Consider the following 26,992-nt stretch of genomic DNA (forward strand, 5'->3'; position numbering starts at 1 on the left):
AATCCTATTTTTATCAGTTCCTTCCTGAAAGTCAGACAGTTAAGAAAGGAACAAGACTTAAAACAGAGCAGAAATATCTCAACCTTTAACCCAATCTTTTCCCTTGTAAAGAGTGTGTCAAAGCAATTGTTAACCCTAAACTTGCAGAATAAACATGAACTCCATATGTTCAGGACACCAAACATAACTGGTGCTTTTTATAAAAATAATATAATAATAATCCTTGCATTTGATATGGGGCCTTATCACATCTTCGAGACGTCTCAAAGCTCTTCACAGAAATACACTGCAAAGCGTAGTGGCTGTATATTTTTTGGGTGAAACGCGGCAGCCAATTGCGCACAGCAACGTCTGTCCCACAAACAGTCGTGGATTGAGCGACCAAATTATCATTATTCATTTTTATTTATTGATTTTTGAAGGGATTATTACCCCGGAAACGTGATCCAACAAAAACTTGTGGACACATACAATATGTACTGAATGAACGATATGTAGGTGAAAATATATATACCAGTTGACCACATCCGGTTGACCTTAAGGAGAGGGGACATGGTGGGGCAGTTGGGAGAATGGGAATGCAGATTAGGAATGGAGTCCTCTGCTGGAATGTTCTTGATGTACAGGGATATTAGATATGGAGGGTGGTGAGGTGCAGGGATGGGATCAAGTGCATAATAGCACATTAGCCTCAGTGCACCATAGGTGTTAAGTGGACAAACAGAACATCTCTTCCTGATGGGCAATAGTGTTGAAAGCATCAGTCTTTTTTGGAACACTTTGTGCTAAAAATCAATTTACTGTCAGGGCTGGAATTTGATGAGCCTCGCAAAGTTTTTTTTTGTGAAAGCAAGAAAACACCTCAGATCGATAAAAGGGCAGTTCCTGAAGCTTAACAGTCTTCAACATGGTAAAGGACGAGAGCAAGTAACTGGGAACTTGAAGCTTGGGGAGACACGGGGGTCAAAAAATATCGAAAACACAAAGGTATTTCCCCAAACTTCCCTAATAGTCACCCAATGCCTTTTCCGTGTTTTTCGCAGGAGAATCCTGGGACTATTTAAGCCGATAAATAAACTCGAGATGTAAACCAAAGGAATGCATTGTATTGAATTACCGAGAGTTAAGGATGATTAATAGGATTGTAATTGAACCTCAAGAGTTCAGGTGACATATGAGCAAAGCTTGAATAGTTTCCAGACACATCTGAACCTTGCGATTAAATGACAGTGTTTTACGACGTTGTTGTAGTGTTCATAAAACATCAGCGCTCATGACAGTTAAAAGTTGGGTCAAAGTTAAGTCTGTTGAAGTCTGAGCACTGAATTTGGCTTACGTTCTCTGTGCATTGGCTGTCTCTGAGTTCTAGAGTCAAAGCAACAAATCCCCTTTCATAGCCTAGATATTAATTTGTTCAGCAGGTGACATGTTTGGCAACGGAAAGTCAGAATCAGGCCAGCCCTCTGTGACCGTCTCTAGTCCAGTTCCTGAGCCAGGCGGGTCCGCAGTATTCCAGGGCACTGCTGGATGACAGCACAGCCCAGTCTGGCTGATCGGCAGGACTCGGAAGGGCAGGCAATGGGAAGTGTGCGTGGTTGAGCTACTCGCTCAAAACTTGCCAGAGCCTCGGTCAGCGGTGCATTGAGACACGCAAACCATGCCCACCCCATGCCAGCAAAGCGCAACGTGAGTGAATCATGCAAAGTGGGGGAGCAACGGGGCCTGTTGTCAGCATGAAAGCCAGAACAGACACAGCCAGTTATAACCACAATCACAATGCTTTACGTCTGATATCGCGCCTTTCATCTCGAGAAGCTCTTCGTGGGATTTTGCAGTAAAGTGCAGTGACCGTGTGCTTTATAAACTCCAAAGCAGGCTTCAAATTGGCTATCATCAGTACAGTACAGAAGGTAGAGCAAACTAATTGGCCACAACAGTGAACAATAAATATCCCCGTGTAATGGACTTTACCCTTTAAACTGCTTGCATTCTTGAATTTCTGTAATTACTGCTTTACAGACTTAGCAGGTTTTTTTTCTCTTTTACACACACCGCCCGCAATTAAGATGGCTCGGTTCAAGAAATTAATGTTTTTGTTAGGAAGCAATTTTACTTAAAGGACATTTTTAATAGATCCCACGACAGTGTGTGTGGCTGTGCCGGAAAGGAAATGTGAGTGGGATTTTGCTGTATTGCAGCCCAGAGACCTCTCTCTCACACACGCTCAGATTGCTCACGGAGCTCCACAGTGACATTTACAGACGCCGTGGACACGCTGATTAACTTGGTGGGTCCTTTCTTGTTTTCATTGCTCGGCTGGGAGATCCCCCATCCTGCTCCCAATCACAACTCTCAATCTTCTCCCTCTTGCAATTTGCTTCATGTCCTCGCAGATTTTAGTGCCTCTTTCTATGGTGTGACAGGCGGTACATTACCCCACTGGCCACTCGTAACTTGGGACCAAACAGATACAATCCCACCTGGGTCTAGATTTAAAAAATAATCATCATAATAATAATAATTCTTGCATTTGACATAGCGCCGGAACCAGCTGAGTGAATGGGGCGGGTGGCAAAGCGAGGAATTGAGGGTACAGATCAGCCATGATCTTATAGAATGGCGGAGCAGGCTCGAGGGGCTGAATGGCCTCCTCCTGTTTCTGGGTTAATCCACAGACTGAATTTCTCTCCTCTCTCTACCTTCCCGGCAACAGTGAGAACTGGAGCACCAGCACCTCACTCACTCCAGCTGGACCACTGCAGGGTGGCGGGGCCTTATATATAATATACACTGTTAATTTTATGGGGTGATTTTCTCCGGCTTCGGGTACTTTGCTGGGCCTGACAGCAGCTGTCGGTACAGACGACAGCTGCTGGCATGTTGTATGTCATTGGAGCGGTATGGTGCTCGCACGGTGGCATTAATGACAGTGGCACCACGTGTGGCTGGCAGCTCCATGACAAACAACCTGCAGGAAATTAGTCAGCCATTTGCATCGCGAGTTATTCGCCCAATGGCAGCACTTTGGGAGCAGGTGAAAGAGAGAGCTTTGGTGTTGCTAACAGGAACGGACATAGGTAATGGAGGGGGCTGGGGGGATGGTGGTGGTGGTGGAGGAGGGGGGTGGCATCCAAGGTGGACTCCCAACTCCTATTACATCTCAACCCAAATTGGAGGGACTTTGGCTTTGGAGTTGGGCTGAGAGAAAAAGAGCTTAAGTTTAAGCGTTCTGAGACGTCGCCCGATGCTATATAAATGCAAGTTGTTGTTGTTAAGTGGAGCCTCAACTCGTGCAAAGAGTGCGCAGGTGAAAGTATTAATTAAGCTGCAGGGAGAGTAAGTTCAGAATATGTACACAAAATATATTTTTTTTAAAATAATGATTTGGTCACTCAACCCATGACTGTTTGTGGGGACGCTGCTGTGCGCCATTGGCTGCCGCGTTTCACCAACAAAATACACAGTCAACTTACTTTACAGTATATTCTGTGACGCGCTTTGTGACGTCTCGAAGTCGTGAAAAGGCGCTGTATCAAATGCGAGGATTAATATCATTATAACTTTAGTAGTTGTGGTTTGGGAATATTTTACATTTTTAACTTTCACGAATGAAAATAACGTGGTCCAAAGTATGTTTTTTATATATATATATATTAAAAAAATTTTTGGTACCTCGGGAAATCGAAGGCGAGCCCACGATTTCGAGCGTTTGTAAAAGAGTGAACTGGCACCTCATTTGAATAGAGTAGACAGCTCTCGCCATCCACTACCTGCTTTTAATGAACACCCTCAATGTTAGTCTGCTGAGAGCTGTCACCTGAGCCAGTGACATGTCATCTTGCGGTGCCTGTGAACTCGCATAGGCGAAGAGGCAGATTGACAGCTCTGGTAAATAATATAATAATAATCCTTGCATTTGATATAGCGCCCTATTGTGTCTTTGAGACTCCCAGCGGCCAATTTGCTGCTTCACAGAAGGACAAACAAAAGCTCCCCCCACACAGTGTTTATAACTGAGATCTGGAAGCAGCAAAGACCTCAATTCTTCCCTCAAACACTCATCCTTGCAACTCCCTGAAACTCTCGCTCTCTCACTCTCCCTCTCTCTCTCTCCCCAAAAGGCTGTGGATTATGGCTGGATCCAGACTGAGGTGGAGAGATGTTTGTGAGGTCGGGGGATCAATGGATACGGGGCAAAGGCGGGTAATTGGAGTTGAGGTTCAGATCAGCCGTGATCTTATAGAATGGCAGAACAGGCCTGAGGGACTGAATGGCCTCCTCGTGTTCCTATGTTCCACATTAAGGTCTTCACGTTCAAAATAGCATTTGGCTCACAGAATGATCAGGACCTGAATTCTCCCTTAACACGTCTCATTATGTGTTGGGCAGCTCGCACTCACGTGGATCAGGGGCAAGGTTATTTCGGTGTGATTGTAAATATAATCCTAACACTCCTGGACAAACAGGCACCAACCAGCGAGGCTTTGTGAATGGGGAGCAAAAATATATTCGCAAAAAACATTCCATTCATTCCCACGTGATGCAAAGGTGGCAGTGAAGCTTTCATCCTACTTACCAACCTTTATCTGACAGGATCAAACCTCATTTTTTTCTGACGAGGGCAGTGGGAGCGGGGAACGGGGGCGGGGGCGCGGGGGGGAGGGTGATGGGGGCATTTAATTGATGAAGTCTCTTAAGCATTTTGTTCCCTTGATCCTTCTCACCGTGCACAGTAGCTGCTGTTTCCCAGCGATGAACCCTGCAAAGTGTTTATTGTCGAGTGGTGGTTTGCTTCCTGCCTTTCAGATCACCACATTGTTATGGGCTCCCAGTGTTTATACAGTCAGTGTTCGTAACCCTGGGCATGAATGTGACTGAGTGACATTGCGCTGTAGCTCTTTAAGGCAAGTTAATCTGTCTGCCTCTGCCATTGTGTTCAGGCTAAAGAGACCAGAAATACTAGAGGAGCCCCTCTCGCTCTGTATGGCTCAAACCTGTCTTTCAGCCCCTGAAATAAAACAGGAAATGAACAAGATTTGTTTTTCTTTGGTTTACCTAGGTTGGTTAACTTGACGATTTGATTTGATTCTCCTCCACCTCCTCCTCCTCCTCCTCCCTCCCCCACCCACCACCTCTCTGCTTTCCTTTTCCAAAACATTATCATAGGATTTGCCCCCAAATTATATATAAAAAGAAAGGGGGAGATCTTGGAATTCCCAATCGGGAATTTAACATTTTAAGACTTGAAATTTCTAACCACCCATTGTTACATTGGCGCAGTATTGTGGAAATTCAGTCTTCATGTTTTTTGAAGGGATTATTACCCTCGGAAAGTGATCCGCCAATCGACTAACAACCGGCTTGCTGCTTACTGTAGGAGAGCACTCGCCTTGCAAGCGAGACACCTGGGTTCAATCCCAGGCAGGTCAGGGCGAAACCTTGGGCAAGTTTCCTTACTCCACACACCTAATAATAATCCCTCCAAAACAAAACAAAAATAAAAAATTGGTCATTTTCAATCCATGACTGTTTGTGGGGACGCTGCTGTGCGCAATTGGCTGCCGCGTTTCGCCCACAAATATCCGGTCAATTCACTTTACAGTCTATTCTGTGAAGCGCTTTGAGACGTCGAGAAGACGTGACAAGCGCTATATCAAATGCAAGGATTATTATATATTATTACTGCTGGATAAACAGTGGCGTGTGGCGTAAGGAAACTTGCCTAAGGTTTAAAAATGGAAGGCACTGGGTCCCGAGGATAAGAACACAAGGGAATTCCCCCTCCCCCTCCCCCTCCCCACACCGGTTCAGTTTAGGTAATGAAGTGGAGCCGCAAACTGAGCAAGTCCCAGTTCCTGGCCCCCTTCCCATGCCCATCCTGCCGCTAGACCAGAAACAAAATAAATATTACACATTCCAAAGAGCCATTTGCTCCCAATGAAGCGGCGGAGGGAGAAGCTACACCACACCCGAGATTCAGTCCCGGCTCAAGGGTGGCTGGAATCTCGCTGGCGGTTTGCTTGCTTCTCCTCTCACCCCCCCAACCCCCCACCCCCTGCCTCCCTCTCCCCCTGCCTTCAAGTCCTGAGCACAGCCCAAGGTTCCTGTTGCTGATTTGAATTTCACTGTAACAATGACTGATCTGTCGCGCGCATGCACTGAAGTGAAGCTCAAGCCGCCAGCCTCAGTACAAAAAGCCCTCAGTCTTCCAGAGACAGCGAAGCTTTCACTCAAACCCTTCCTTTGTGCTCTGTGGGTGGAAGTTCAGTTCGGAAGCGGGAGAGAGACAGAGAGAGAGAGTGAGAGAGAGAGAAAAAAAATTGCATTTGCTTTGGACAATATTTAATACATCCGGAATTCATATTCATGGTATGAATACAATACCTGTTTTTTTTAACACACTTCACAGGTTACATGAGACACTGTGTGGTTCTAACCTCATTCTCTTTCGCCTGTAAAATATATGTATGCGTTTATATATACTTTATATTTAGGCACAGCATTCCCAGTCCTCTGTCCAGTGACCCAGGGGCAGGGCAAAACCCTAGGTACGTTTTCTTACTCCACAAGCCTCTGTTTACCAGCAGTCAGTTTGAACCCAGTTGTTAGTCGATTGGCGGATTGCTTTCCTGGGGCTTTTTTTTCCCTTAAGAAAAAATTGGTCACTCAATCCACGACTGTTTGTGGGACGCTGCTGTGTGCAATTGGCTGCCGCGTTTGGCCCACAAATATACACAGTCAATTCACTTTACAGTATATCCTGTGAAGTGCTTTGAGACGTCTCGAAGACATGATAAGGCGCTATGTCAAATGCGAGGGTCATTATTGTTATGTTTTGAACTCTTTACAGCCTGTTAGCTGTTGTCCCCACCCTCTGTTAAGGTGCCTGGAGGAACGCAGCTTCACATTTCTTTTGATTTCAGCCTCATTCAGTCGTTTTCTGTAACTAGACACTGATTGCTAATGAGCCACGTAACCCAGATACAGCATGTCAGGAGGAGTTTGGTTTCCAGGCAGACGCTGTAATCACAAAGGGAAGTGCAGCCAGCATCGCAGAGCAAAGCAGAGCAGCAGTCAAGTGGCCAAAGAAAATGAGTAAGAAGTAATGGTTGGCAGCCAGCAATGGCAAGACTGGGTCAGAATTTCCACAGTATAAATCGTTTGGTGTTTGCAAACAAGGTTAATCTCCCACGTATTTCAGATGATTGGGAACTTAATGGGCGGTCGTGGGCAGGTGGGAAGGGGATTTTATGGCGTTAATAAGAAACACAAAGGTATTGGGTTCAGTATGTGAAGAAATGAAATAATAATATAATAATAATAATAATCCTTGCGTTTGATATACTACAGCGCCAAATCACAGCAGCCCAATTGCAGTCAGTTTTGACCGACGGACGTACAAAGTAGTCAACCTCAAAGTGATGTGGATGAGCTTTGTGACCCCCCCCCCCCCCCCCCAGCTGTTTCTGCCACTGCTGTGACAGACTGTCGGCATCAGTGGAGAAATATACCCGGCCTGAACCAACGCTCGATCGAGAAGGAGAGAAACTGAACAAAGAGAATCCACGAGCTCAGCCCGTGGTCGGTCATGTTCAGCATGTGTCACGGTTAGCAGGATTGTTAAGTGAATTTATTGATCAACCAAGGAGGGATTTTCATAGAATTTGTGCTTCTGTTGATGCTCTTGAGAGGCTGGTTTGTACTTTGTTCCCCCCCCACACACCCCACCCCACCCCGGGCATTGTCTAACAGCTTTCCAACGGTGAACTCAGCACCAGATTACAATATTAATTCCAACGGAGGACATAGCTCGAGATTAATAACTGCTGCGTAATTCCTTTGCTTTAACGTGAACAGAGCATGTTTGGCTCAGTTGTTGGCTTCCGAATTCAGACCAAATCAAAGGAGATTTCGCAATTCTGCGTGAACTTAAATCATTTTAAGATAAAATTATCTTCTAGGCCAAAATGGGGTGGAATTTGGGTATTTATATTTCATAATCACTTGTTATCCTTTCCCCCATAAAATACACAGTCAGTTCACTTTACAGTATATTCTTTGAAGCACTTTGAGACATCTCAACAAATGGATAAGGCGCAATATGAAATGCAAGGATTATTATTGTTATTATATCCTTATCACTGCTGAAGGGCATCTCTAATTTCCTCCCTCTGCATGTATTAGCACGTGGTTGCCCCAATGCTCTTAATCTTGTACATGGGTTGTTGACTCAACCCGCAAATTAGACCCCGAAGTATCATAGCTCATTGCCGTCTGGCAGACACCCTCCATGCCAATTGTCTTGTCTGACGGTGTAAAACCTGGCTGTTAAAACAAAGGCTCCCTAGAGGATGCAGAGCAATTGTCCCCTTAAGCGTGTAAAGTCACTGAGTCGGCTCATACACAGTAGAAGAGTTGTCAGCCAGGCTCAGTTGGTAGCACTCTCGCCCCTGACTTGAAGGTTGAGGGTTTAAGCCCCACTTCGGGATTTTGAACTCATTTTTGTTTTTGGTCAGCTGGCTGGCTGATACACTCAGAAACCCATCACCGCACTCATGAGTATCCAAACCAAGCTGAGACTTCCGTGCATCCCACCTACATGTGGAAATAGTCATAGTCCTGGACTGCGGTGTACACCAGGGCACTTGTAGTGTTTCATAGTCGTTTGCTCAGCTATTTCCTCATAATTCCATTCCCGAACAGAAGACAAAAATAAAATGCTTGCTCGGTGTTGAAAGCGTTAACAGCGAGTTGCAAAGCTCCAAAGTATTGGCCTGTCGTGATACCTTTTTAAACAATTGGATGGTAGGCGAAGAAGTCAATACGAGGTATTGACCAGAGGGTTTAATTGAAACTGCAACATAAAAAAATCTTGGCTGCCCAGCGTTTCATAAAGCGCACTCGCTACATCATATGGAATCCGTAATGACCAGAATTGGAAATGGCCTGAACGGACAGTGATAGTCAGTCAGTCAAGTCAGTCAGTCAGTCAGTCAGTCAGTCAGTCAGTCAGTCAGTCAGTCAGTCAGTCAGTCAGTCTGTCTCTTTTCCATTCACCCAACCCCCCCTTCGCTAATGAAGCAGAGTCATGACAAAAGTAATTGGCAATGCAGGAAATACCTTCATCAAAGGATGGGTGTGCCGAGCCTTCTCTTTTATATAGTAATAATAATCCTAATCCTTGCATTTGATACAGTGTCTTTCACGGCAAGAGGACATAAACAGTGCCTCATGTGATTTACTTGTGAAGTGTAGTGACTGTATTTTGTAAACGAATGCTAATTTGAGCATTCAACAAAACGTTTGAGTTTTAGGGATTACAGTGATTCAGGGATTACAGTGGTCTGTAATTACTGCTAATGACAGTGGTCTTTGCAATGGTTAATCAGTTAATCAGAATTCTACAGGTTCGATGTCAACGTCAGTCAAGAAAGTGGTGAGTGGGCGGGGGGGTGGGGAAAGAACTTTGCGTCAACTTCTGATGTCCAGTACTTTATCAAACTGAAGCCACTTGGCTCCCATTACTACCGTTCCAGTTGCTGTTAATAACCGATGAAGTCAGGGCCATATATACTAGGTTTTGTCAGTTGGCTGCTCTCCTGGGTGAAATAAAAGTCCTATTAACATGCTCCTCCTCATTGGCTCTGACAGCTTGATCAATTATGCCTCCTCTTTGGATGACCTCTGCACTCCACTCCCGTGACAAAAAGGTGAATATAAAATGAATAGTTTGACTCGTGCAATAGGTTATTCTGGTCGTCAGATTTTGCCAAGTGGGATGGGTGGCTGGTTCGAACTGAAATGAAAGTTTGGCATTTTTTCTCTCTTTCCGCCCTCCCTCCTCTTCCCTCCCCCATTTCCCCCACCGCACTATTGTCTGTGAAAAAGTGAATAAACAGGTTAATGCAGCGTTGCTCAGTATAATGAATGTGAAGGCAGAGGTGCAAATTGATCCAGCAGTGGTTTGAGGGTCTGTGTGTGTGGTGGGGGAATAATAGAGGGGATCAACAGAGCAATATAATAATTTTCAGTATCTGGTTGTTTAAGTCTTTGATCAACAATTACAATATTGGGACATACTGTTAGTGCTCAGAGCAATGCTTTTCCCTTCAGTGCAGCTTTCTTCCATAAAGGCAGAAAAAAACCATCTTCATGGTTTGATGTTTAAATCGTGACCTGCATCCAGAGTAATAGGACACATTCTTAAGTCACAACTGGGGGTAGAGTTTCCACTTGGGAGGCGGATGTGGGATGAGCTTTAACACCCTGGGTTAAGGAGGATGAAATCAGTTAAGATTATCCTCCAAACAACAACAACAACAAGATTCCATTTATTGAGCGCCTTTCACGTCGGGAGGACGTCCCAAGGCGCTGTACAGTTGGGTCAGGACCCGAGCATTGGGGGGAAATGGTCAGGGTGAGGGGAGGGAAGGGAGGGAGCGAGGAGGGGGAAATGGTCAGGGTGAGGGGAGGGAAGGGAGGGAGCGAGGAGGGGGGAAATGGTCAGGGTGAGGGGAGGGAAGGGAGGGAGCGAGGAGGGCGGAAATGGTCTGGGTGAGGGAAGGGAGGGAGCGAGGAGTGGGTAGAGAGTCGAGAGGGGAGCTGAAGGCACGGTCAAAGAGAAAGGTCTTGAGACCGGCCTTGAAGGAGGAAAGGGAGGAATCGGCGAAGGCACTGGGGATAGAGTTCCAGAGCCTCGGGGCTGAGAGGCTGAAGGCCCGGCCACCGATGGTAGGGCGGTTGGATCAAGCTTCGCTGTTACACCACCTGTAGTCAACCAAGCTATTGACACATGAAGAATGGCCACAGGGTTGGGGTGTAAGGGGCTGCTGGCACCCATCAAACTGCATCAGTATCAAAACCTTCAGGTGGAAATCGAATGAGAAAATAAGAGAATTTCCTGAACTGCCTGGGAGTGAATTGCCTGTGAGTGAATGCACTTCCTTTCCTTTGACTGTTTGCTGAGAACTTTGCCATTGAATTAACAGTCGCTCCAGAATTGGATGATGTCAGACATTCAACCCACAAGAAACAAGGAAAGGGAAATATCATAAAACACCGTAATAAAACATAACCTTATACCTTCACCATTTGAAACCTCTGAACTGGGGAATGTCTGGGAGGAACGTTAGACTTTTTCCCTTGAGGGAATTCAGGCTCGAGAATTGACTTGCTTTCTCTTTCCTATGACAGATTGCTCTCTTGACGGATGCAGATTCCTTTAATCCACATGCCAATAAGTGTAATAGGTTTAATGGATTCTCAGCCAAGATACTTGGCCGGGTTAAGCCACGAAAGGACTGACTGTGACGCTCACTGTCTCGCCTCGTGGAAATTGCTGACGGAAGCACACAGCAGTGTCTCCACATTAGCTTGTCTTGTCCCGTCTGCCTGTGCTCCAGGCTACACAAGCACACAGCGGAGACAGCCAGATAACTCCGAGGAGGAGGAAGTTGGGAGAACGAATAACATTATTAACGTGGTTAATAAATAAATTAATTAATAAAAAATACAATCACATTGCCGAAACTAGGTAACAACAATAAGGCAAATCCTCTCCCATTAGGCAAGTAAATACATTTGCCGGATGGGGAAACCACCCTGGGAATGAGGTGCCAGCGACGACTGATAACAGAGAGAGCAAATCAGAAATTATTTCATTGAGTTCCAGCGTTTATCAAAGATGGGAAAAAAATTTTTTTCCTAAATTGAATGGGGAAACAAAATGTTAGTAACAAATGAATAATGGTGATATACTCCAGTTCTCTGGGATTGCGTAGACATCTGGTTAAATACTGGTGCTCTGTTTTGTGTATGTGGGGGGGGGTGTTAAAGGACGATTGGGGTGAGGCTGAGGGCAAGTACGATCTTCTGAACCCACGGCAATATTTCACAGCCTAACGGAGTTTGATAGACGTGGCGCTATGCTATTAAGTGGTGAAAATGCAGGGAGAGAGAGAAAAAAAAACAATCCATTAGTTTAACCTCTAAATGCGGCTGCTTCAGCAATCAATTAATATTTGGTTAGATGCCATGTTACCCCCACATTGCTCATTGACTGACTGACTGGCTGGATGTACAGAGACATCCAGGGAATACACAGTGTGAGTGCAAAAAACACACATCATCCCTTTGTTTTTCTCTTTACATTTTTCGTCTCTCCAGCCCTGTCCCCCCTCCAACATCTCTGGACAATCCCTTCCTACTGTGTCCTATTCCCTCCCCCCTCAGACCCCAATCTCACTACCCTTATCTGAAAGCGTCTCCACCACGTATTTAAACATGCGGCCTTCTGGATTGGGTGAGTGAGTGGCTGCTACACAAGGTGATGGCTTTACCCGCTACACCGTTGGGGAGTTTGTTTTATATAATATAAAGAGTTTTCACTGAACATTTGCCAAAATGGAGTGTAGCATTGTTACTATCAGGTGGCTTTGAGAATGGTGTCGGAGCCAGACACACAGTCACTACACTTTACACCGAATCCTGTGAAATGCTTTGAGACGTCCTCTGAAGCCGGCATAAGATTTGTAAAGTAACAGTACGTCTGATTTTTTTTTTTAAAAAAGCCACTATCCCCCGAACGGGAGGAAATGGAAAGTTCCAGAAGTGTGTGGCGTGGATATTTCCGAGCGGAGTGGGCAGTGTTTTTGTGCTCGTCCGTAGTTCTGCAACTCAGCTCGCGGAAGACAGAGAGAAAGGAGTCACAGTTTGCGGCCCGAGTGCATAAGAACAATACACACACTGTGTCGCGGCCATAAACTTAATAAAGTTTCCGCGGCCCCCACCCAACCCTGAGAAATGTCTGTTAATCTCTGGGAACAGAGGAGAATCGCACAGCGTCTGAATCTGTTGCATGCTCATGGTTTTTGCGGTTCTTTTCTACTTGCATAATTCTCACGAGGCCGAGGGTGTTGTAGACAACCTCTCGGACATAAAACAGGAGCCCGGCTACAAGCGTCTTAAACAAAATAATGTCATCGGCCGTTAACGACCCGGAGTGAAATTCAAACGGCTTCCAAGACTGCTGTGTGCAATTGGCTGCGTTTCAATTTATATTTACATATTTATTCCATTTTAATTTATATTTATATTTCGCCCACACTACACAGTTAATTCAGAATATGCCGCAAAGCATTTTGAGATGTCTCGAAGATGTGATAAGGTGCTACATCAAATGCAAGGATTATTATTATTATTAGAAAACTGTGCATTAATGAATGGGAGTTTTGCGATGGAAACTCAAAGGTCCTTCAGGACTCAGTGCTGCACTTGGAGGTTCACTGATCATGAAGGTCACCGTCAGCCAGAGATCAGGGCCAGACAGTTAAGAGCTAAGGGTCACTCATGTACCAGGAAGTAAAGGATCGTGGCACACAAATTGGCAGAGACGGAGATATGAGCATCAAATCAAGCTTATTGCCTGTTTGCGGTTACGGTTAAACAGTTCACATCCTGTCGTACGGCCACTGAAGTTTGTTCTCTCGTGAGCGAAAAATAGCAAATTGAAAGGAGGAACGGTGTGGGGGGGGGGGGGCGGGAAGCATCTTATTTTTTTCAGGTATTTACAGCCGAGTCTCAGAGGTTATAAACTAGTAACACATCGTGGCCAGTGGCTTTCAGGCCCAGGAAACCCAGTGCTTAAATCACCACCCAGGGACTTTTTTTTAACCCAAGAGTGCTTGTGCTCCCATTATATTCCGTGAAGTTGTTCAAACACTTTTTTGTGGCCGTCGTCCCAAGCCGTGAAGCTCAAGCACCAATTGCTCCCTTGTTCTTCGATTTGCTAGCACCGCGTGTGTGACAATTCGATTCCAACGACAATGTGTTCGACTCCCCACGTTATTACCCGGGACGGCAACTTTGGTCTTTTTCAGTCAAATGTAAAACTAACAAAAAAGACTTATATTTGATTATAGCGCCTTATCCCGTCTTCGCCACATCTCAAAGCGCTTCATGGGATATACTGCAAAGTGAATTGATTGTACATTTTGTGGGCGAAATGCGGCAGCCAATTGCGCACAGCAGCGTCCCCACAAACAGCCGTGGATTGAGTGACCACATTTTTTTTGAAGGGATTATTACCCCTGGAAAGCGATGCGCCAATCGACTAACAAGCAGGTTGCTACTTACTGCTAGGTAAACGGGCGTGTGGAGTAAGGAAACTCGCCCGACGTTTCGCCCTGCCCGGGAATCAAATGTCAGGAAAGAGCAAAGATATAGTTCATTTATTATGCTAAGATGTCTACTGTCGCTGCCCTGCAAGCACTCTCTCTTTCTAGTGCATTCATCAACCTTTATGTGGGTATCAATAACTGGTTAGGTTTTTTTTGACCCGCGCTAATGAAACCTAGCACATAGCTGTAACCTTAAAGCTGTGAAAGGCTATTTTTTTTTGTGATTTATCGTAAGAACGACCATTTCGTAAGGCAATGAGACAAAGAGGTTAGTTTGCCAAGCTCTGGGATTTCCAAGATGAATTAGCCAAAGAATGACAGAATGAGTTGGAATACAGGGGTTCGTATTTCATCGATTGGAGATGTATTGTACACTGGAGACTGGAGATAGGTTTTAAAAATTGAGTTTACGGGGAGTTTAATGCACGGGAGTGAAACACAAGGTAATGTGGCTGTTGCTACAGATGAATGAAGAACATAAGAATTTGCTGGCGAAAGAAGACTAAGGTCCATCTAGTTCAGCATCCGCCATCCTGGCCGTCGCTTGACATGTCGTGTCCCAAATCTATCTCATTTGTTTTTGAAACAAACAACACTTTCTGTTTCCACCGTCGGTCTCCCTGCGGAGTCTGTTCCATATATTTACTGCTCGCTCATTGAAGTAGTGTTTCCACTGATTTGTTCTGAATTTACTCCCCTTCAATCGCAGGCCGTGTACTCTGGTTCTACTGTTCAGCACAAGATAAAACAGCTTATCCTGGTTTACATTATCTAGTCCCTTCAAAATCTTAAAAGACTGTAATCATATCAGCCCTCAACCTTCTCTTCTCCAGCGTTTGCAGCTGGTAACTGACCATGTGTTTGTATAATCTGAATAAGAGAGGGAGATATTCATTTAAGGGTTTATTTCCGTGGTACTAATTCAATCTAGGAGACCAATTGCACAATGTCTTGCCTAAGTAAAGATCAGTTTTGTTCTGATCTATGACTGAGAATCGATAGGTTCGAAATTTCGCCTGATCTTAAGCCTGTATGACTATTTTAAGATTGCGTAGGGTTGTTAATCCTCAACACTTAAAGTACACCCAGGCAAGACAGGATCATCCTCGGCTGCGATCACTCCACAGTCAAACAGATCTTAGAGAGTTACGCTAGCAAACAGGAAACACAGTCTGGTAAGAATCAGCACCTGCAGTGAGAGTAAGGTTGGAAGTTGGTGTACTAAAAACAATTCTGTAACTCAGCCTTTGGGGCAGTTTTGTGCGGATTTTATTGCCTTTCGAGTAGAGGGGAAAGCACCTTCGCTACAAGTCTCTGAATTAGATTCCCGGAGGTGTGAGCGGACAGCGTTATAACTCATTGTGCAATTCATTTCTTCTGCCATTACGGGAAATGAAACATTCGAAATGGAGCATCACTTCTGACCTACGCCAGCCTTGACTCTCGGCCCTATTTGTGTTCTTCTTTGGAGGAGTGTTCCTCCGACTGAATAGCAGCTGAAAGCACAGAACAACGGCAAAGACTGAAGTGCATCAATCAGAGGTGTTTGATGGAATATTGACATTGTGGATGTGAAGGTTAAATGATTTCTATTACAAGTGTACAAGCGGAATGCTGGTGTTTCAGCCTCTCGCACGCCCAGACACTTCACTGACAATCCTTTCCCTGGGAAAAAAAATCAGGCATTATCATGGAACACTCCTCCTCTATCTCGCCGCCTTGCCCCCTTCCTTCCCCATCTACAGATCGCACCTGAAGACCTTCCTCTTCGACCGTACCTACAGTCACCTACCCCTCCCCCTCCCCCCCCCCCCCCCCCCCCCCCGGCTCAACATTGTGCTCCACCATTGTCAAGCGCTCTGGGACGCTAACTTGTGTGAGGGGCAGCATTGCTGCAACATCTAATCTGTGACATGATTAAGCATTTGGGGGCTTATCCTGTTAATCAAGAGTTCCATTCCCCACGTGGCCACTTGAACTCACATAATCGTAAGTTGACCCTCTTAATGCGGTGCTGGGACTGTGTTGCATCGTTGCTGATCTTACAATAACATGTTTACTTGGGGGAAACTGGATTTTATTAATAAACACACCGAATGAACCTCAGAGAGCGGAAACGTGCTGCTAAATGGCCCTGGATTTGAGTCGTCGCAGATCGAGTGGAGTTGGTGAGCTTTGTGTCTCAGCTACTCCCGACCTGTCTGAATCCCAGTCTTGCTGAGTAATTTGTGCTAAGTATAGAATGCTGCTGTGTGAATCAATATTAAGATGTATGTTCCCACTGACTGCAATAAAGGAAGCCACGTACTGTAATCCTGTGTTATTTTTCACCACACTGTGAAAAGGCCACTGCTGTCTTCAGTGGTTTACAGGTTGTCCTCTCAGTGTGCACTGCCCAGTGGTATATAATCAGTCCTACTGCAGTGTGTGTCATGCAGGTTCGTCAAGTACCTCCTTATCTGAATGTATGTGTGTGCATTCCCCTCCTCACCCACCCCCCACCCCACCCCCATACCCTTTGGAAATCCATCCCATCCACCCTTCGTCTCACTTCCTCCCTTGCCTCCTTCAAAACGCGTCTCAAGACCCTCCTCTTCATTTGGTCACCTTCCTACCCCCATCCTCCCTGCCCTCCCCACCAACACCACCCACCTCCCCTCCCCCCCACCCACCCCCTACGATCCCAACCACCAGCTCGGGTCCAAATCCCTGACTGTCCAGCGCCTCGGGGTGTCCTTCTGACATGGAAGGTGCTGTGTAACTGTCATTTGTTGTGGTTGCAGGACACCGTGGTTTAACGGCTGGGGCTTTAACCTGCCCAGAGGCCAGTCTCTGCTGGACAAATGGGATCTAATCCCAGAGGGCATCGATATCCTCATGACTCACGGGCCACCATTAGGTAAGTGGCAAAGGCAGATAAAAGGTCAAAGAATTGGGGCAAATGTTTCACACAAGTTGTCTTTGATTGGGTGACCAAATTATTATTATTTCTTTTGGGGGGGAGGGGAGGGATTATTACCCCCGGAAAAGCGATCCGCCAATCGACTAACAACCGGGTTCCTCCTTACTGTTGTTAAACAGATACGATACGACTTATGTGAGATTTATCATATACTGTGTAACGCAAGGATTACTATTTTTAATATAATTGTTGTTATTTCAAGCAATTTGCCCTGTTCCACACTGTGTATTGTGCAACGAGAGGAATGGAATGACCTCGTCTGATGGCCTTTGTTGATCCACAATTGATCTGATGTGACACCGGGTGTGAAGGTACCCAGTGGCTCAGCAGGGCACATTGCCAGGAGGACTCAACCGCACCTCACGTGGTTCAGATGCAAAACATTTACAGACAAACCATCTCTCTTGTCGCTGCTCAGGATTTTATTTACACAACTCCTGTTGCCCCACTTCCTCCACTTCAGCTCCCGGATCTAGCTCCCAATACCCGAGGGCAAGGGAGGGTGAACAAGCTTTGCCAGTCCGTGTTCCAAGTCACCCATTTGCCCCTCAGTTAAAACCCCTCAGCACATCCCTCCCTTGATCCTCTGCCTCACCCTCTCTTTATCTATCTTTAAATCCCACCTTAAGACTTTCCTCTTTGACCACATTGTTGGTTCCTCCCCCCACCATCCCACCCCCGACTTCTCTCTTGCTTTGTGTCCAACCCACGCCACTGGGACGCTGTCTTGTGTGAAGGGTGCTGTGTAAGTACACCAGGCTGTTCAGACCTTTGTTGTGTTGTCTCGTGCTGGCAGAGAGACCAACAGCCAGCAGATCACAGAATTAGTGTCGGATGGTTTGAGTGGTGATTGGGGGGGAGGAAGGGGGGGGTGGGGTAGTGGGGAGGTGAAGAAACCTGGAACGACTTCGAGATGTCTTTAATTATTTTTTCAGGTTTTCGAGACTGGGTGCCAAAAGAGTTGCAAAGAGTTGGGTGTGTTGAACTTCTAAACACAGTACAGAGACGGGTGCGACCAAAGCTACATGTCTTCGGTGGAATCCATGAAGGTGGGTGACGTCTCTAATTCCCACAGTCTTGACTCCTTTAAAGATCTCTCCAACAGCCCCTCTCCTCCCCACAAACAGCCACCCCCCCCCCCCTCCACTCCCTCACAAAGTCCCCCACACTCTTTTACTCCAGAGCAGTAGAGTCCCTGTAGCTCAGTGGTTAGAGCACGTGCCTCACAAGCGAGAGGACCTGGGGTTTGATTCCCGGGTCAGGGCAAAACGTTAGACAAGTTTCCTTACTCCACACGCCTCCCTGTACCTCGCAGTGAGTTGTACCCGGTTGTTAGTCGATTGGCGGATCTCTTTTCTGGATGAAATAAACCTTTTAAAAAATAAATAAAAAATCTGGTCACTCAATCCACGACTGTTTGTGGGGACGCTGCTGTGCGCAATTGGCTGCCCCGTTTTGCCCACAAAATATTCAGTCAATTCACTGCATAGCATACTCTGTGAAGCGCTTTGAGACGTCTCGAAGACATGACAAGGCGCTACATCAAATACAAGGATTATAAAGCCACAAGACTGCCAGTAATAATGCTGCGTGATTTCTGTCTAAATTTAGCCCCAGTCACTGCGCGGCAGGCAGGCACAGCGGGAATCACACTGGGGCTTGACATTTGCTTTCAGATTGCCGCAATAGTGACTTTCCCACCCGCGAGCCCTTGTGTGAGGGAGATCCTCCCATGACATTCGTTCCTCAAGCCAGTTGCAACTAATAATTTCAATCGTGCGCTCCTTTTTTGTTGTAACCTATTTCCAATGTCTCTTCTCAAACACACACACAGTCACACACACACACACACACACACACAGTAACTTCAGTTCCTGTACATGTAAAGCAATTGCTGAAATGTCAAATGCTTTCAGAAATAGATGTACAGAAGGACCTAATTGTCATGCAAATTCAGCATCAGCGGCTTGTGGCATCACTGTACGTTGTTGAGCATTTTACATGACACATGGGCTCTGTGCCTGGACCAGGCCAACACATGGAAACCATCTGACATTTCAAGGAGAAGTGATGTCATCTGAGGAAAATATAATTAGAAGAGAAATCTTTCTGTCTCTCTTATTTCCTCAGAGATAAGCAGTGCCCATTGACTGACGGGAGCCTTTGGATTTCTGAGGCTGCGGCAAATAATTGAATATAATTGATCATCAGTTTAAGTAATTAATTGTCTTGGCCGCTTAGCCCGGCGCTGAATGTAAATTGCAAATGTTTTTTTTCCCCTGTGTTTGGCCCCCTTTGTTCAGATGGCTCTGCCTTCCTTGCATCATCCTCATCCCCTCCGCTCCGCCATCAGTGGCCGTGCTTTTTGCCCGAGACTAGAACACTCTGTCTCAATCCCTCTGCCTTTGTCACACCTGAAGCCTTTACTCCATGGCTTGGCCTTCAAGCTCCACCATTGCTACGTGGTTAGATAGTACCCATCTTAGAGTTTAACAGCCTGTAGACTGTAAGAGGGAAGGAAAACAAGAGGAAGGGCTTCTCTTCAATCTGTCGAGACTTAATTTATGTGTCCACACATTAAGAATGGCCACTTGGGCAAAGGGTGGGAGCAAGTTCCTGATTCCAAGTCACCCGCCCCCTCCCCCACCATTCAGGAAAGGAACGGAGGGGAGCAAATTGGGAGGAGGATTTAAAAAAAATGCTTTTTTAATAATAATTTTTTTTTAAAAATCCAGCAAAGAATTAGGATACTTAACCAGGTTCAGAGGCTAAATAAAAGGCGGCTTTAACACCGCACTACATTCCTTTATAGTTTTATCCCAGGGAAGCTGGAGGCATTCGAAGGCTATGCTTATTTAAGGTATTTTGTGCAGGGCATTTGCAATGTTTTAGCCTTTGAAGACGTTCTTCAAACGCCATTTTTAAAGGAAAGCAATATCAATACGGAAAACGACTTAAATGAAATGACGTCACCATACACGGTATACCCCAATTCCCATAGGTTGAAATCAGGATAGTTGTGGGAAGTTGGAGGAATTCTGGTCAAAGTCGGGTTCCTTTGCTGAGATTGGGTAAACTCACTTTTTAACAATTAATAATAATATTCCTTGCGCCTTATCACGTCTTCGGGATGTGTCAAAGCTCAAAGCTCTTCACAGGATATACTGTGAGATGAATTGACTGTATATTTTGAAGGCGAAACACGGCAGCCAATTGCGCACAGAAGTGTCCCACAAGCAGTGGTGGATTGAGTGACCAAATTACTATTATTACCCCCAGAAAAGCAATCGACTAACAACCGGCTTCCTGCTTACCCGGTAGGAAATCACCTTCCCTTTAAAAGACCGCATTGAGAGTAAGATGTGAAATGAATTGTGATTCATAAATCAATCGAGCACCTTGCGGACATGCTGCTTAAACTGAGGTTAGGCGACGTGAAATTAATAATGCACAGGAATAAAAATACTCTCCTGGAGGCTAATCAAGGCCAGAGCATACAGAGATAAAAGTACAATAATTTGCTTAAAGTTTAATCTTGCCTTGCTTTTAGGTAATTGGAAACTCAGGAAGCTGTTAGAGACCTAACCTGCTTTGTTAGAAAATACAGATTAAGGCAGTTTTATCGGGAAAATTATGGGTGACTCAGCAATATCCCTCTCCTCCTCCCCCTCCATACCCAATAGTTCGACAATTGAAGAATCAACACATCAGTAATGCTTCATTCATTCATTCATTCATTCATTCATTCATTCATTCATTCATTCATTGTTAACCCCTTCAGGGCAGTTTCATTCAATTACTAAAGGTTACGTCCATATGAAATATTACATAAAGGACACTATTCTCTATTTATTGCTGGGGTCCAGAACCCTCTAGAACACCATCCCCACACCCTTCGCCTCGCTCCCTCCCTTACCTCTTTCGAGGCACATCTCGAGACCCTCGTCTTCGACCGCGCCTTTGGCCACCATCCTACCCCTACCCTCCCTGGTCCCAACCCCAGCTCAGGTCCGAATCCCTGACTGTCCATCCAGTGCCTTGGGACATCTTCCCGATGTGATGATCGCTGTGTAAATGTAATGTGTTGTTGTTGCTGTTCTCCACTTCAACTTTGAAGATGCCAAGTCACCACATTTACCACAACGGCTTCTGTTTGTTCAACAGGACGTTGCTGGGAAATGCTTTTGCTGTGCAGTTAATGACAGTACCTTCTCTCTGCAGGTTACGGTATTATGACAGATGGCTACACAACATACATAAACTCCTCCACTTGTACAGTCAGCTTCCAGCCCGTGAATCCACCCATTATATTTGACCTTCCAAACCCACAAGGATCATGAAAGAATCCACTGCACGCAGGCGCAGGAGGTGCTATAAACTGCCAATTTTTTTTCTAAACAGAAAGCGTAAAAAAAGGAAAATTCTATTAAATGTTTCTCTTGTATGACTTTTGGTCCCTTTTCCTTTTTTGTAAAAAAACAAATGCTGGTACAAATCGTAGCAGTTGTCCTGTTGAAACGGATTGGTTTCTCATGAGATAAATAAAGCTTTGTGACTTTGTAAGAGCAGAACTATATATATATATATGTATATATATATATGTGTGTGTGTGTATATATATTATATATATATATATATTCTGTTTCCAATCTGCTGGTTAAACCAAGTTGTTCTAATTGTCAGCTTTTGATTTGAAACTGAACTAGATTATGGGTACTATTCAGGGAGGATTCTGCTTGTCTGAATACTGTGCCGAAAAACACACCGTAACTAACGGCACGGTTTAACCTCAGCTCCCGAACCCAACTTTCAATTTGTTGCTGGTACCTGCAATTTAAGTTTCCATAAAAGAAGCAACACCCATAATCTAACAGCTGTAATGAACTTCAATGTGTCCGTTCATTGTAAATAGCACGCGCGTGTTTGTTTGTTTGTTCTGCTACATATTTCGGTTGTTTGGGGGCAAATGTTATGATTATCTGAAATAGTTTAACGTTTACCCTTGAACGTTTTTCTTTCGACAGCATATTATTCTGGGTTGATTTGTTGGTTAGCACTGTTGGCTTAGTGAGTACTGGTGCACTGAGCTAGGGGTTGTTGCCTGCCTTTCACCACCTGTTGGGTGGTGTGAAACCATCTGTTGAGATTCTAAGCAGAGAATGTTTCCTCGCAATGCATTTGGAAGCCTCCTGCTTTGCTGTTGCACACTTCCTGGAAGCCAGTTCGAAATAGGTCATCCTCTTGAACGTGAATGATTCATCCAGAGAGAGAGAGAGAAAGAGAGAGAGTGAGAGAAGTGGGGAAACGGGGAAGAAACTGAGAAATTTCTCAAAAACAATGCGTGAAAATAATTTACAATTTTTTTTTAACATGTTTATTTTCCCCGATGCAATCTCCAGTAGATCCCTGTTGTTTGTTAGACCGACCGTCTAAATGGTCAGAAGAGATATTCAGCAGATTCTTGCCGAAGAGACCAGGCACCTTGCTATACAATGTGGGGGTGTGAAAAGCTTTTTATCTGTTACCATCCATGTAATGTAAGGTCAGACCTCATTGTTCCAATCGAAGCTGCACTGTCCCCTTTTACCTGCGTGATGTTAATCTTGTGTTATTTCCACCAACCCCCACTCTTGTTGTTCCTTGTGGTAACTGTTCCTTCCTTTTTCTTCCACTGTCAAGCTCTAGGCACAATTCCCAATTCCCGTACAAAGTCGGAGTGAGAGCTTTAAGGATTCCCTTTCCGTTTCCTCCGCTGGTTGTTTGTATGTGTTTTTGCCAGCCGTTTCCGAGATGTTTCACCGTTTGCAGGATTTCACACTCGGCTTCTGTAGCTGCGCATCACATGAGCAAAGCAGTCCGTCATGATACAGATCTCAATCTCAAGCCCTCACCTTTACTCTGGGGTGGGGGGACAGGGTACAGTGGCCTCCTATTATGTCTGACAAGCTTTGTAGAAACCCACAGTGTCACCGAGACTGCAGACACCAACACAAGCCCAGCCCCCCACCCCAGCAAAGACATACTGCATTGTGCGTCAACTAAACCCTATCACTGTCTGTATGATTACAGGTGCGGTGGACAATCCTAGTGGCACACTCGACACCCACATAAATGCACTTTTTTTTATTATTAATAATATTCCGGGTGAGCTTTATGCTTGAGGCGAGGGATGACACTCTCGCCCTCTCTGATGTCCCCGTATCAATGTTAAGCACTCCTAGGCCAGATATTGTACGGTTGGATTCGAGGAGTGATGGCTTCTTGTACTGAGATGGACATTTAGTCCCACTTTGGATCTAATGAAGCTTTGTCCTATGGACACATTAGCAACTAGATTGGGAATGTCCTGAGCCGGTTTTGTATCGGACCCTTTAAGCAATCTTTTATCCCTTCGTTCTGGACTGCGTTTGAACCCAAGTCCCACCAATGCCAAACTATTGTTGTGATCCTGTACAGCATCCGATCTCCTCAGCAAATGCACCAAGCATTAGAGATATAGACTTCCTGCTATCAAATAGGATAAGTCATTGGAGCAAAACTTTGTATTAGTAGAAGTGAGGACCAACCTGATCTCCAGGAAACCTTCCACTCTAATGGTGCTCAACTCCACGTGGAATTGGTTTGACAGAAGAGGATGGTGGTTCCTCTAGACCTTTTCAGGGTACAATGGAGATACTGTCTCTGCCGTTCGCACTCTAGCAGATCAGTGGGAATGCGAGGAAGCAACTGCTGAAACAAGAATAGGACAGATGCCTCCTCACTTACAGCTATAATGAATGCTTTGGGACGTCCTCCCGACGTGAAAAGCACTATATCAAATGCAAGGATTATTATTATTATGCTGCACACATTCATAGATCAAGTCCTTTTTCTTCATCAATTCTTCAAAATTCCAGATGTTGGAAGCAACCACTTTGCTAAGACACATCAGTAAGAAGATATCAGATCGAAGATCAGGTATTTTCATCTTAAGGAGGTTTAAGCTCCTCCTGAGCGAGGTGTTTTATGGCCATGTTCATTTTCACATAAAACTGGAACTGAGGACATTTGGAAGACTGGCAATGAATTATTCCCTCATTCGTTGAATCCAGTGAATCTTGTACTTCCTGTTCTCCTGCCCACGTAACTGAACAGATGTAAAGTCACCTTTGTGAAGCATTTTATAAAATCCTGTGATTCGCTGTATGGGATAATTACTCTGCAGAAGGAGTTGACTTCTCTTTTGCTCCCCCAGTTGTGCTCCTTTGGGTGAAAGAAATTGAATTGCTATCTGGGGTGTTGGCAGAGGGCAAGGCACATGATCTTGTAGCAATAGTGCCAAAAGGGATTGTGCGCTTGTTCTTTTTCCGATCGGATAACTGAGCCTAATCCTGTTACGTGAAAGGTAACTGATAGCTTCATTAAAACAAGTGGGGGGGAAAGCCTATTAACAGGGAGGTTATTTATCATTTCTTTTGCAGAGCAGTTTAGCCCACGTTTCAGCAGAGACAACAGAACACCTGTTCAATACATGGCAGGGTGACACAGGCTGGAACCGCCCCAGGACTGACGTGTTTTGCTGCTGGTAAAACGTGCCACACGGAGCCCAAGGAAGATGGAGTTCAGTGTGGGTCGGTAAAGAATCGATCGAGCTTTATCTTCCATTAGCTATTGAGGGTGAGTGTGGTGCTGTGGCTCAAACGAACCCAGCCATCCACTGTATTGAACCGTTGTGGTTTTACTGCCAGCCAAAATGCAGTCAATTCACTTTACAGTGTACTCTATCAAGCGCTTTGATACGTCTCGACGACACGATAAGGCGCTGTATCAAATGCAAGGATTATTATTAATATTAAGACCTTTCACCCTCCCCTCCCTGAGCCCCAAAACTTCTGTTTTCCATATAAATAATAATAATAATAATAATAATAATCGCATTGGGGTAAAAGCTGAAATAGCTTGAGCTCAAGAATGCTACTTGCCCAGCAATTTGAAATGGCATCGTTCCAGACCACCCTGAACCATTAAGCAAACAACACAATGCAACACGAGTTACACTACAATTTACCAGGGAAAGGGTGTCACCTTGGCCCAACGGCGCCCAAAACAAACCGAAGAAAAACACAAAACACGAGTTTGCGAAACCCTACAATAAATGCACACCTTCTCCTTCACTGCTGCTTATTTATTATTGTAACTGCTGTCGTTTTTTTTATTTTTTTTTGCACTGTGTATAAAAGCAAGCAAGCACGCACGCACGCACACTCGCACACACACAGGACAAAAGAATCTAAGTTAATGGGCCGGTTTGTGGTTTGAAGCAGAGCATTGTAAATGCCAAGGATCTTCCTCTGACTCTCTCTCTCTCTCTGTCGTAAGAACGGAAATTAGCAAACGCAGTTCTTCTTTGTTTCCATGAAATTATTGTGATATTATATATTTAGCAGCCTTTATATCCAAATAAAACTGCAAGATTTTTACTTAGAAACGTGATTTGCCTTTTGCTCTCTGGTGTTTTTTTTTCCTTATGATTTTACCATTTGGCTGCAAAAGGATTTGGTGACTGGTTGGTGTTTAGCTGCTGTTGATTTCTATTTACTCACTGAATGGTTACTTCACAGCAACTTTGCAGGTGATTATTAAAGTCCTTTTCTTTTCGACCATGCTTTCGAACAACTCCCCCACCCCCATAGCTGTTTGTGGCTTCTGCGTTTCTCCCACAAAATACAGTCAAACCATTTTACAGTACAACAATAACTAAAGTATTTACATAGTGCCCTTCATGCAGGATAGCGTCCCGGAGCGCTTACAGTATATCCTGTGAAGCGCTTTGAAACGTCTTGATGACGTGATAAGGCGCTATATCGAATGCAAGGTTATTAACAGTTCCTTAATCAACCAGGACTGTTTGGTATTTGGTAGATTTGAAGGGAAGGGGGAGAGGAAGAGTTAGTCTCTTGTGAATTGTCGATAGGTTTTCTCTCTGGGCCAAGGCAACGATTGGCAATGACCTTAACTCACTTCAGTGCTAAAACTCTAAAGAGCCTGTGGGTGACGAGCTTCGTGTCTGCTATCTGAGGTGGATTCAACCTCACACGGCCCCAGGTTATGTGCTGTGCCTCTGATGCCCGGACAGAGCACAATTAATTACAGATTTCTCCATCGAAAGACGACGGCTTTAACAATGTAACGCTGTTTAGCCCCAGTCCGACTTAGTTGTAATAAAATTCATATGACATTCCTTTTACCCGTCGTGAAAAAGACACACGCAATTTTCTTCTGCAAGAATTAAATTCGCTGTTTGGAAAATGCAGCATTTTTTTTTAAAATTGAGTGCAACGTTACGTGCTCCATTAGCAGGTTAAGGGCTGAATCTTCTGTTTGCAAACCAAAACGTGCCTTTGTCAAGCGCTCCGAGACACCATCCAGCGACAAGGGCGCTATATAATGGCAAATTGTTGTTCTCGTCTCCACTCCACTGCCCACTCTGCATTATAATCTGGTGTAAAGAAATACTTCCTGGTGTCTTTATTCAGTACCTTCATAACTCTGAACCTGTGCTCTCTCTCTCTCTCTCGTGCTGCTACCTTGGAGTCCTGTAGCTCAGTGGTTAGAGCACTCGCTTTGCAAGCGAGAGACCTGGGTTCAATCCCAGGCAGAGGGCGAAACCTTGGGCAAGTTTCCTTACTCCACACAGAGCCTAATAATAATCCCTCCAAAACCCAAAAACAATAATAAATTGGTCATTTTCAATCTACGACACTTTGTGGGACATTACTGTGCGCAATTGGCTGCCGCGTTCGCCCACAAATACACAGTCAATTCACTTTACAGTGTGTTCTGTGAAGCGCTTTGGGACGTCCTTCCGACGTGA

General features: G+C 45.0%; 1 protein-coding gene across 1 annotated transcript in view; it reads left to right on the forward strand.

Annotated features, from left to right (window-relative positions):
- Nucleotides 1-21,583, forward strand: part of mpped2a (metallophosphoesterase domain containing 2a) — a 49,412-nt gene extending 27,829 nt beyond the window's left edge. The window contains exons 5-7 of the mRNA XM_042341665.1: nt 16,961-17,076; nt 18,075-18,188; nt 21,361-21,583. Coding sequence (XP_042197599.1) covers nt 16,961-17,076; nt 18,075-18,188; nt 21,361-21,479 — 349 coding nt within the window. The 3' untranslated portion in view covers nt 21,480-21,583. The remainder of the gene's footprint in view (nt 1-16,960; nt 17,077-18,074; nt 18,189-21,360) is intronic.
- The last annotated feature ends 5,409 nt before the right edge of the window (nt 21,584-26,992 follow it).

This window comes from Callorhinchus milii, unplaced genomic scaffold, assembly GCF_018977255.1.
Source record: "Callorhinchus milii isolate IMCB2004 unplaced genomic scaffold, IMCB_Cmil_1.0 Scaffold17, whole genome shotgun sequence".
Classification (NCBI taxonomy): Eukaryota; Metazoa; Chordata; class Chondrichthyes; order Chimaeriformes; family Callorhinchidae; genus Callorhinchus; species Callorhinchus milii.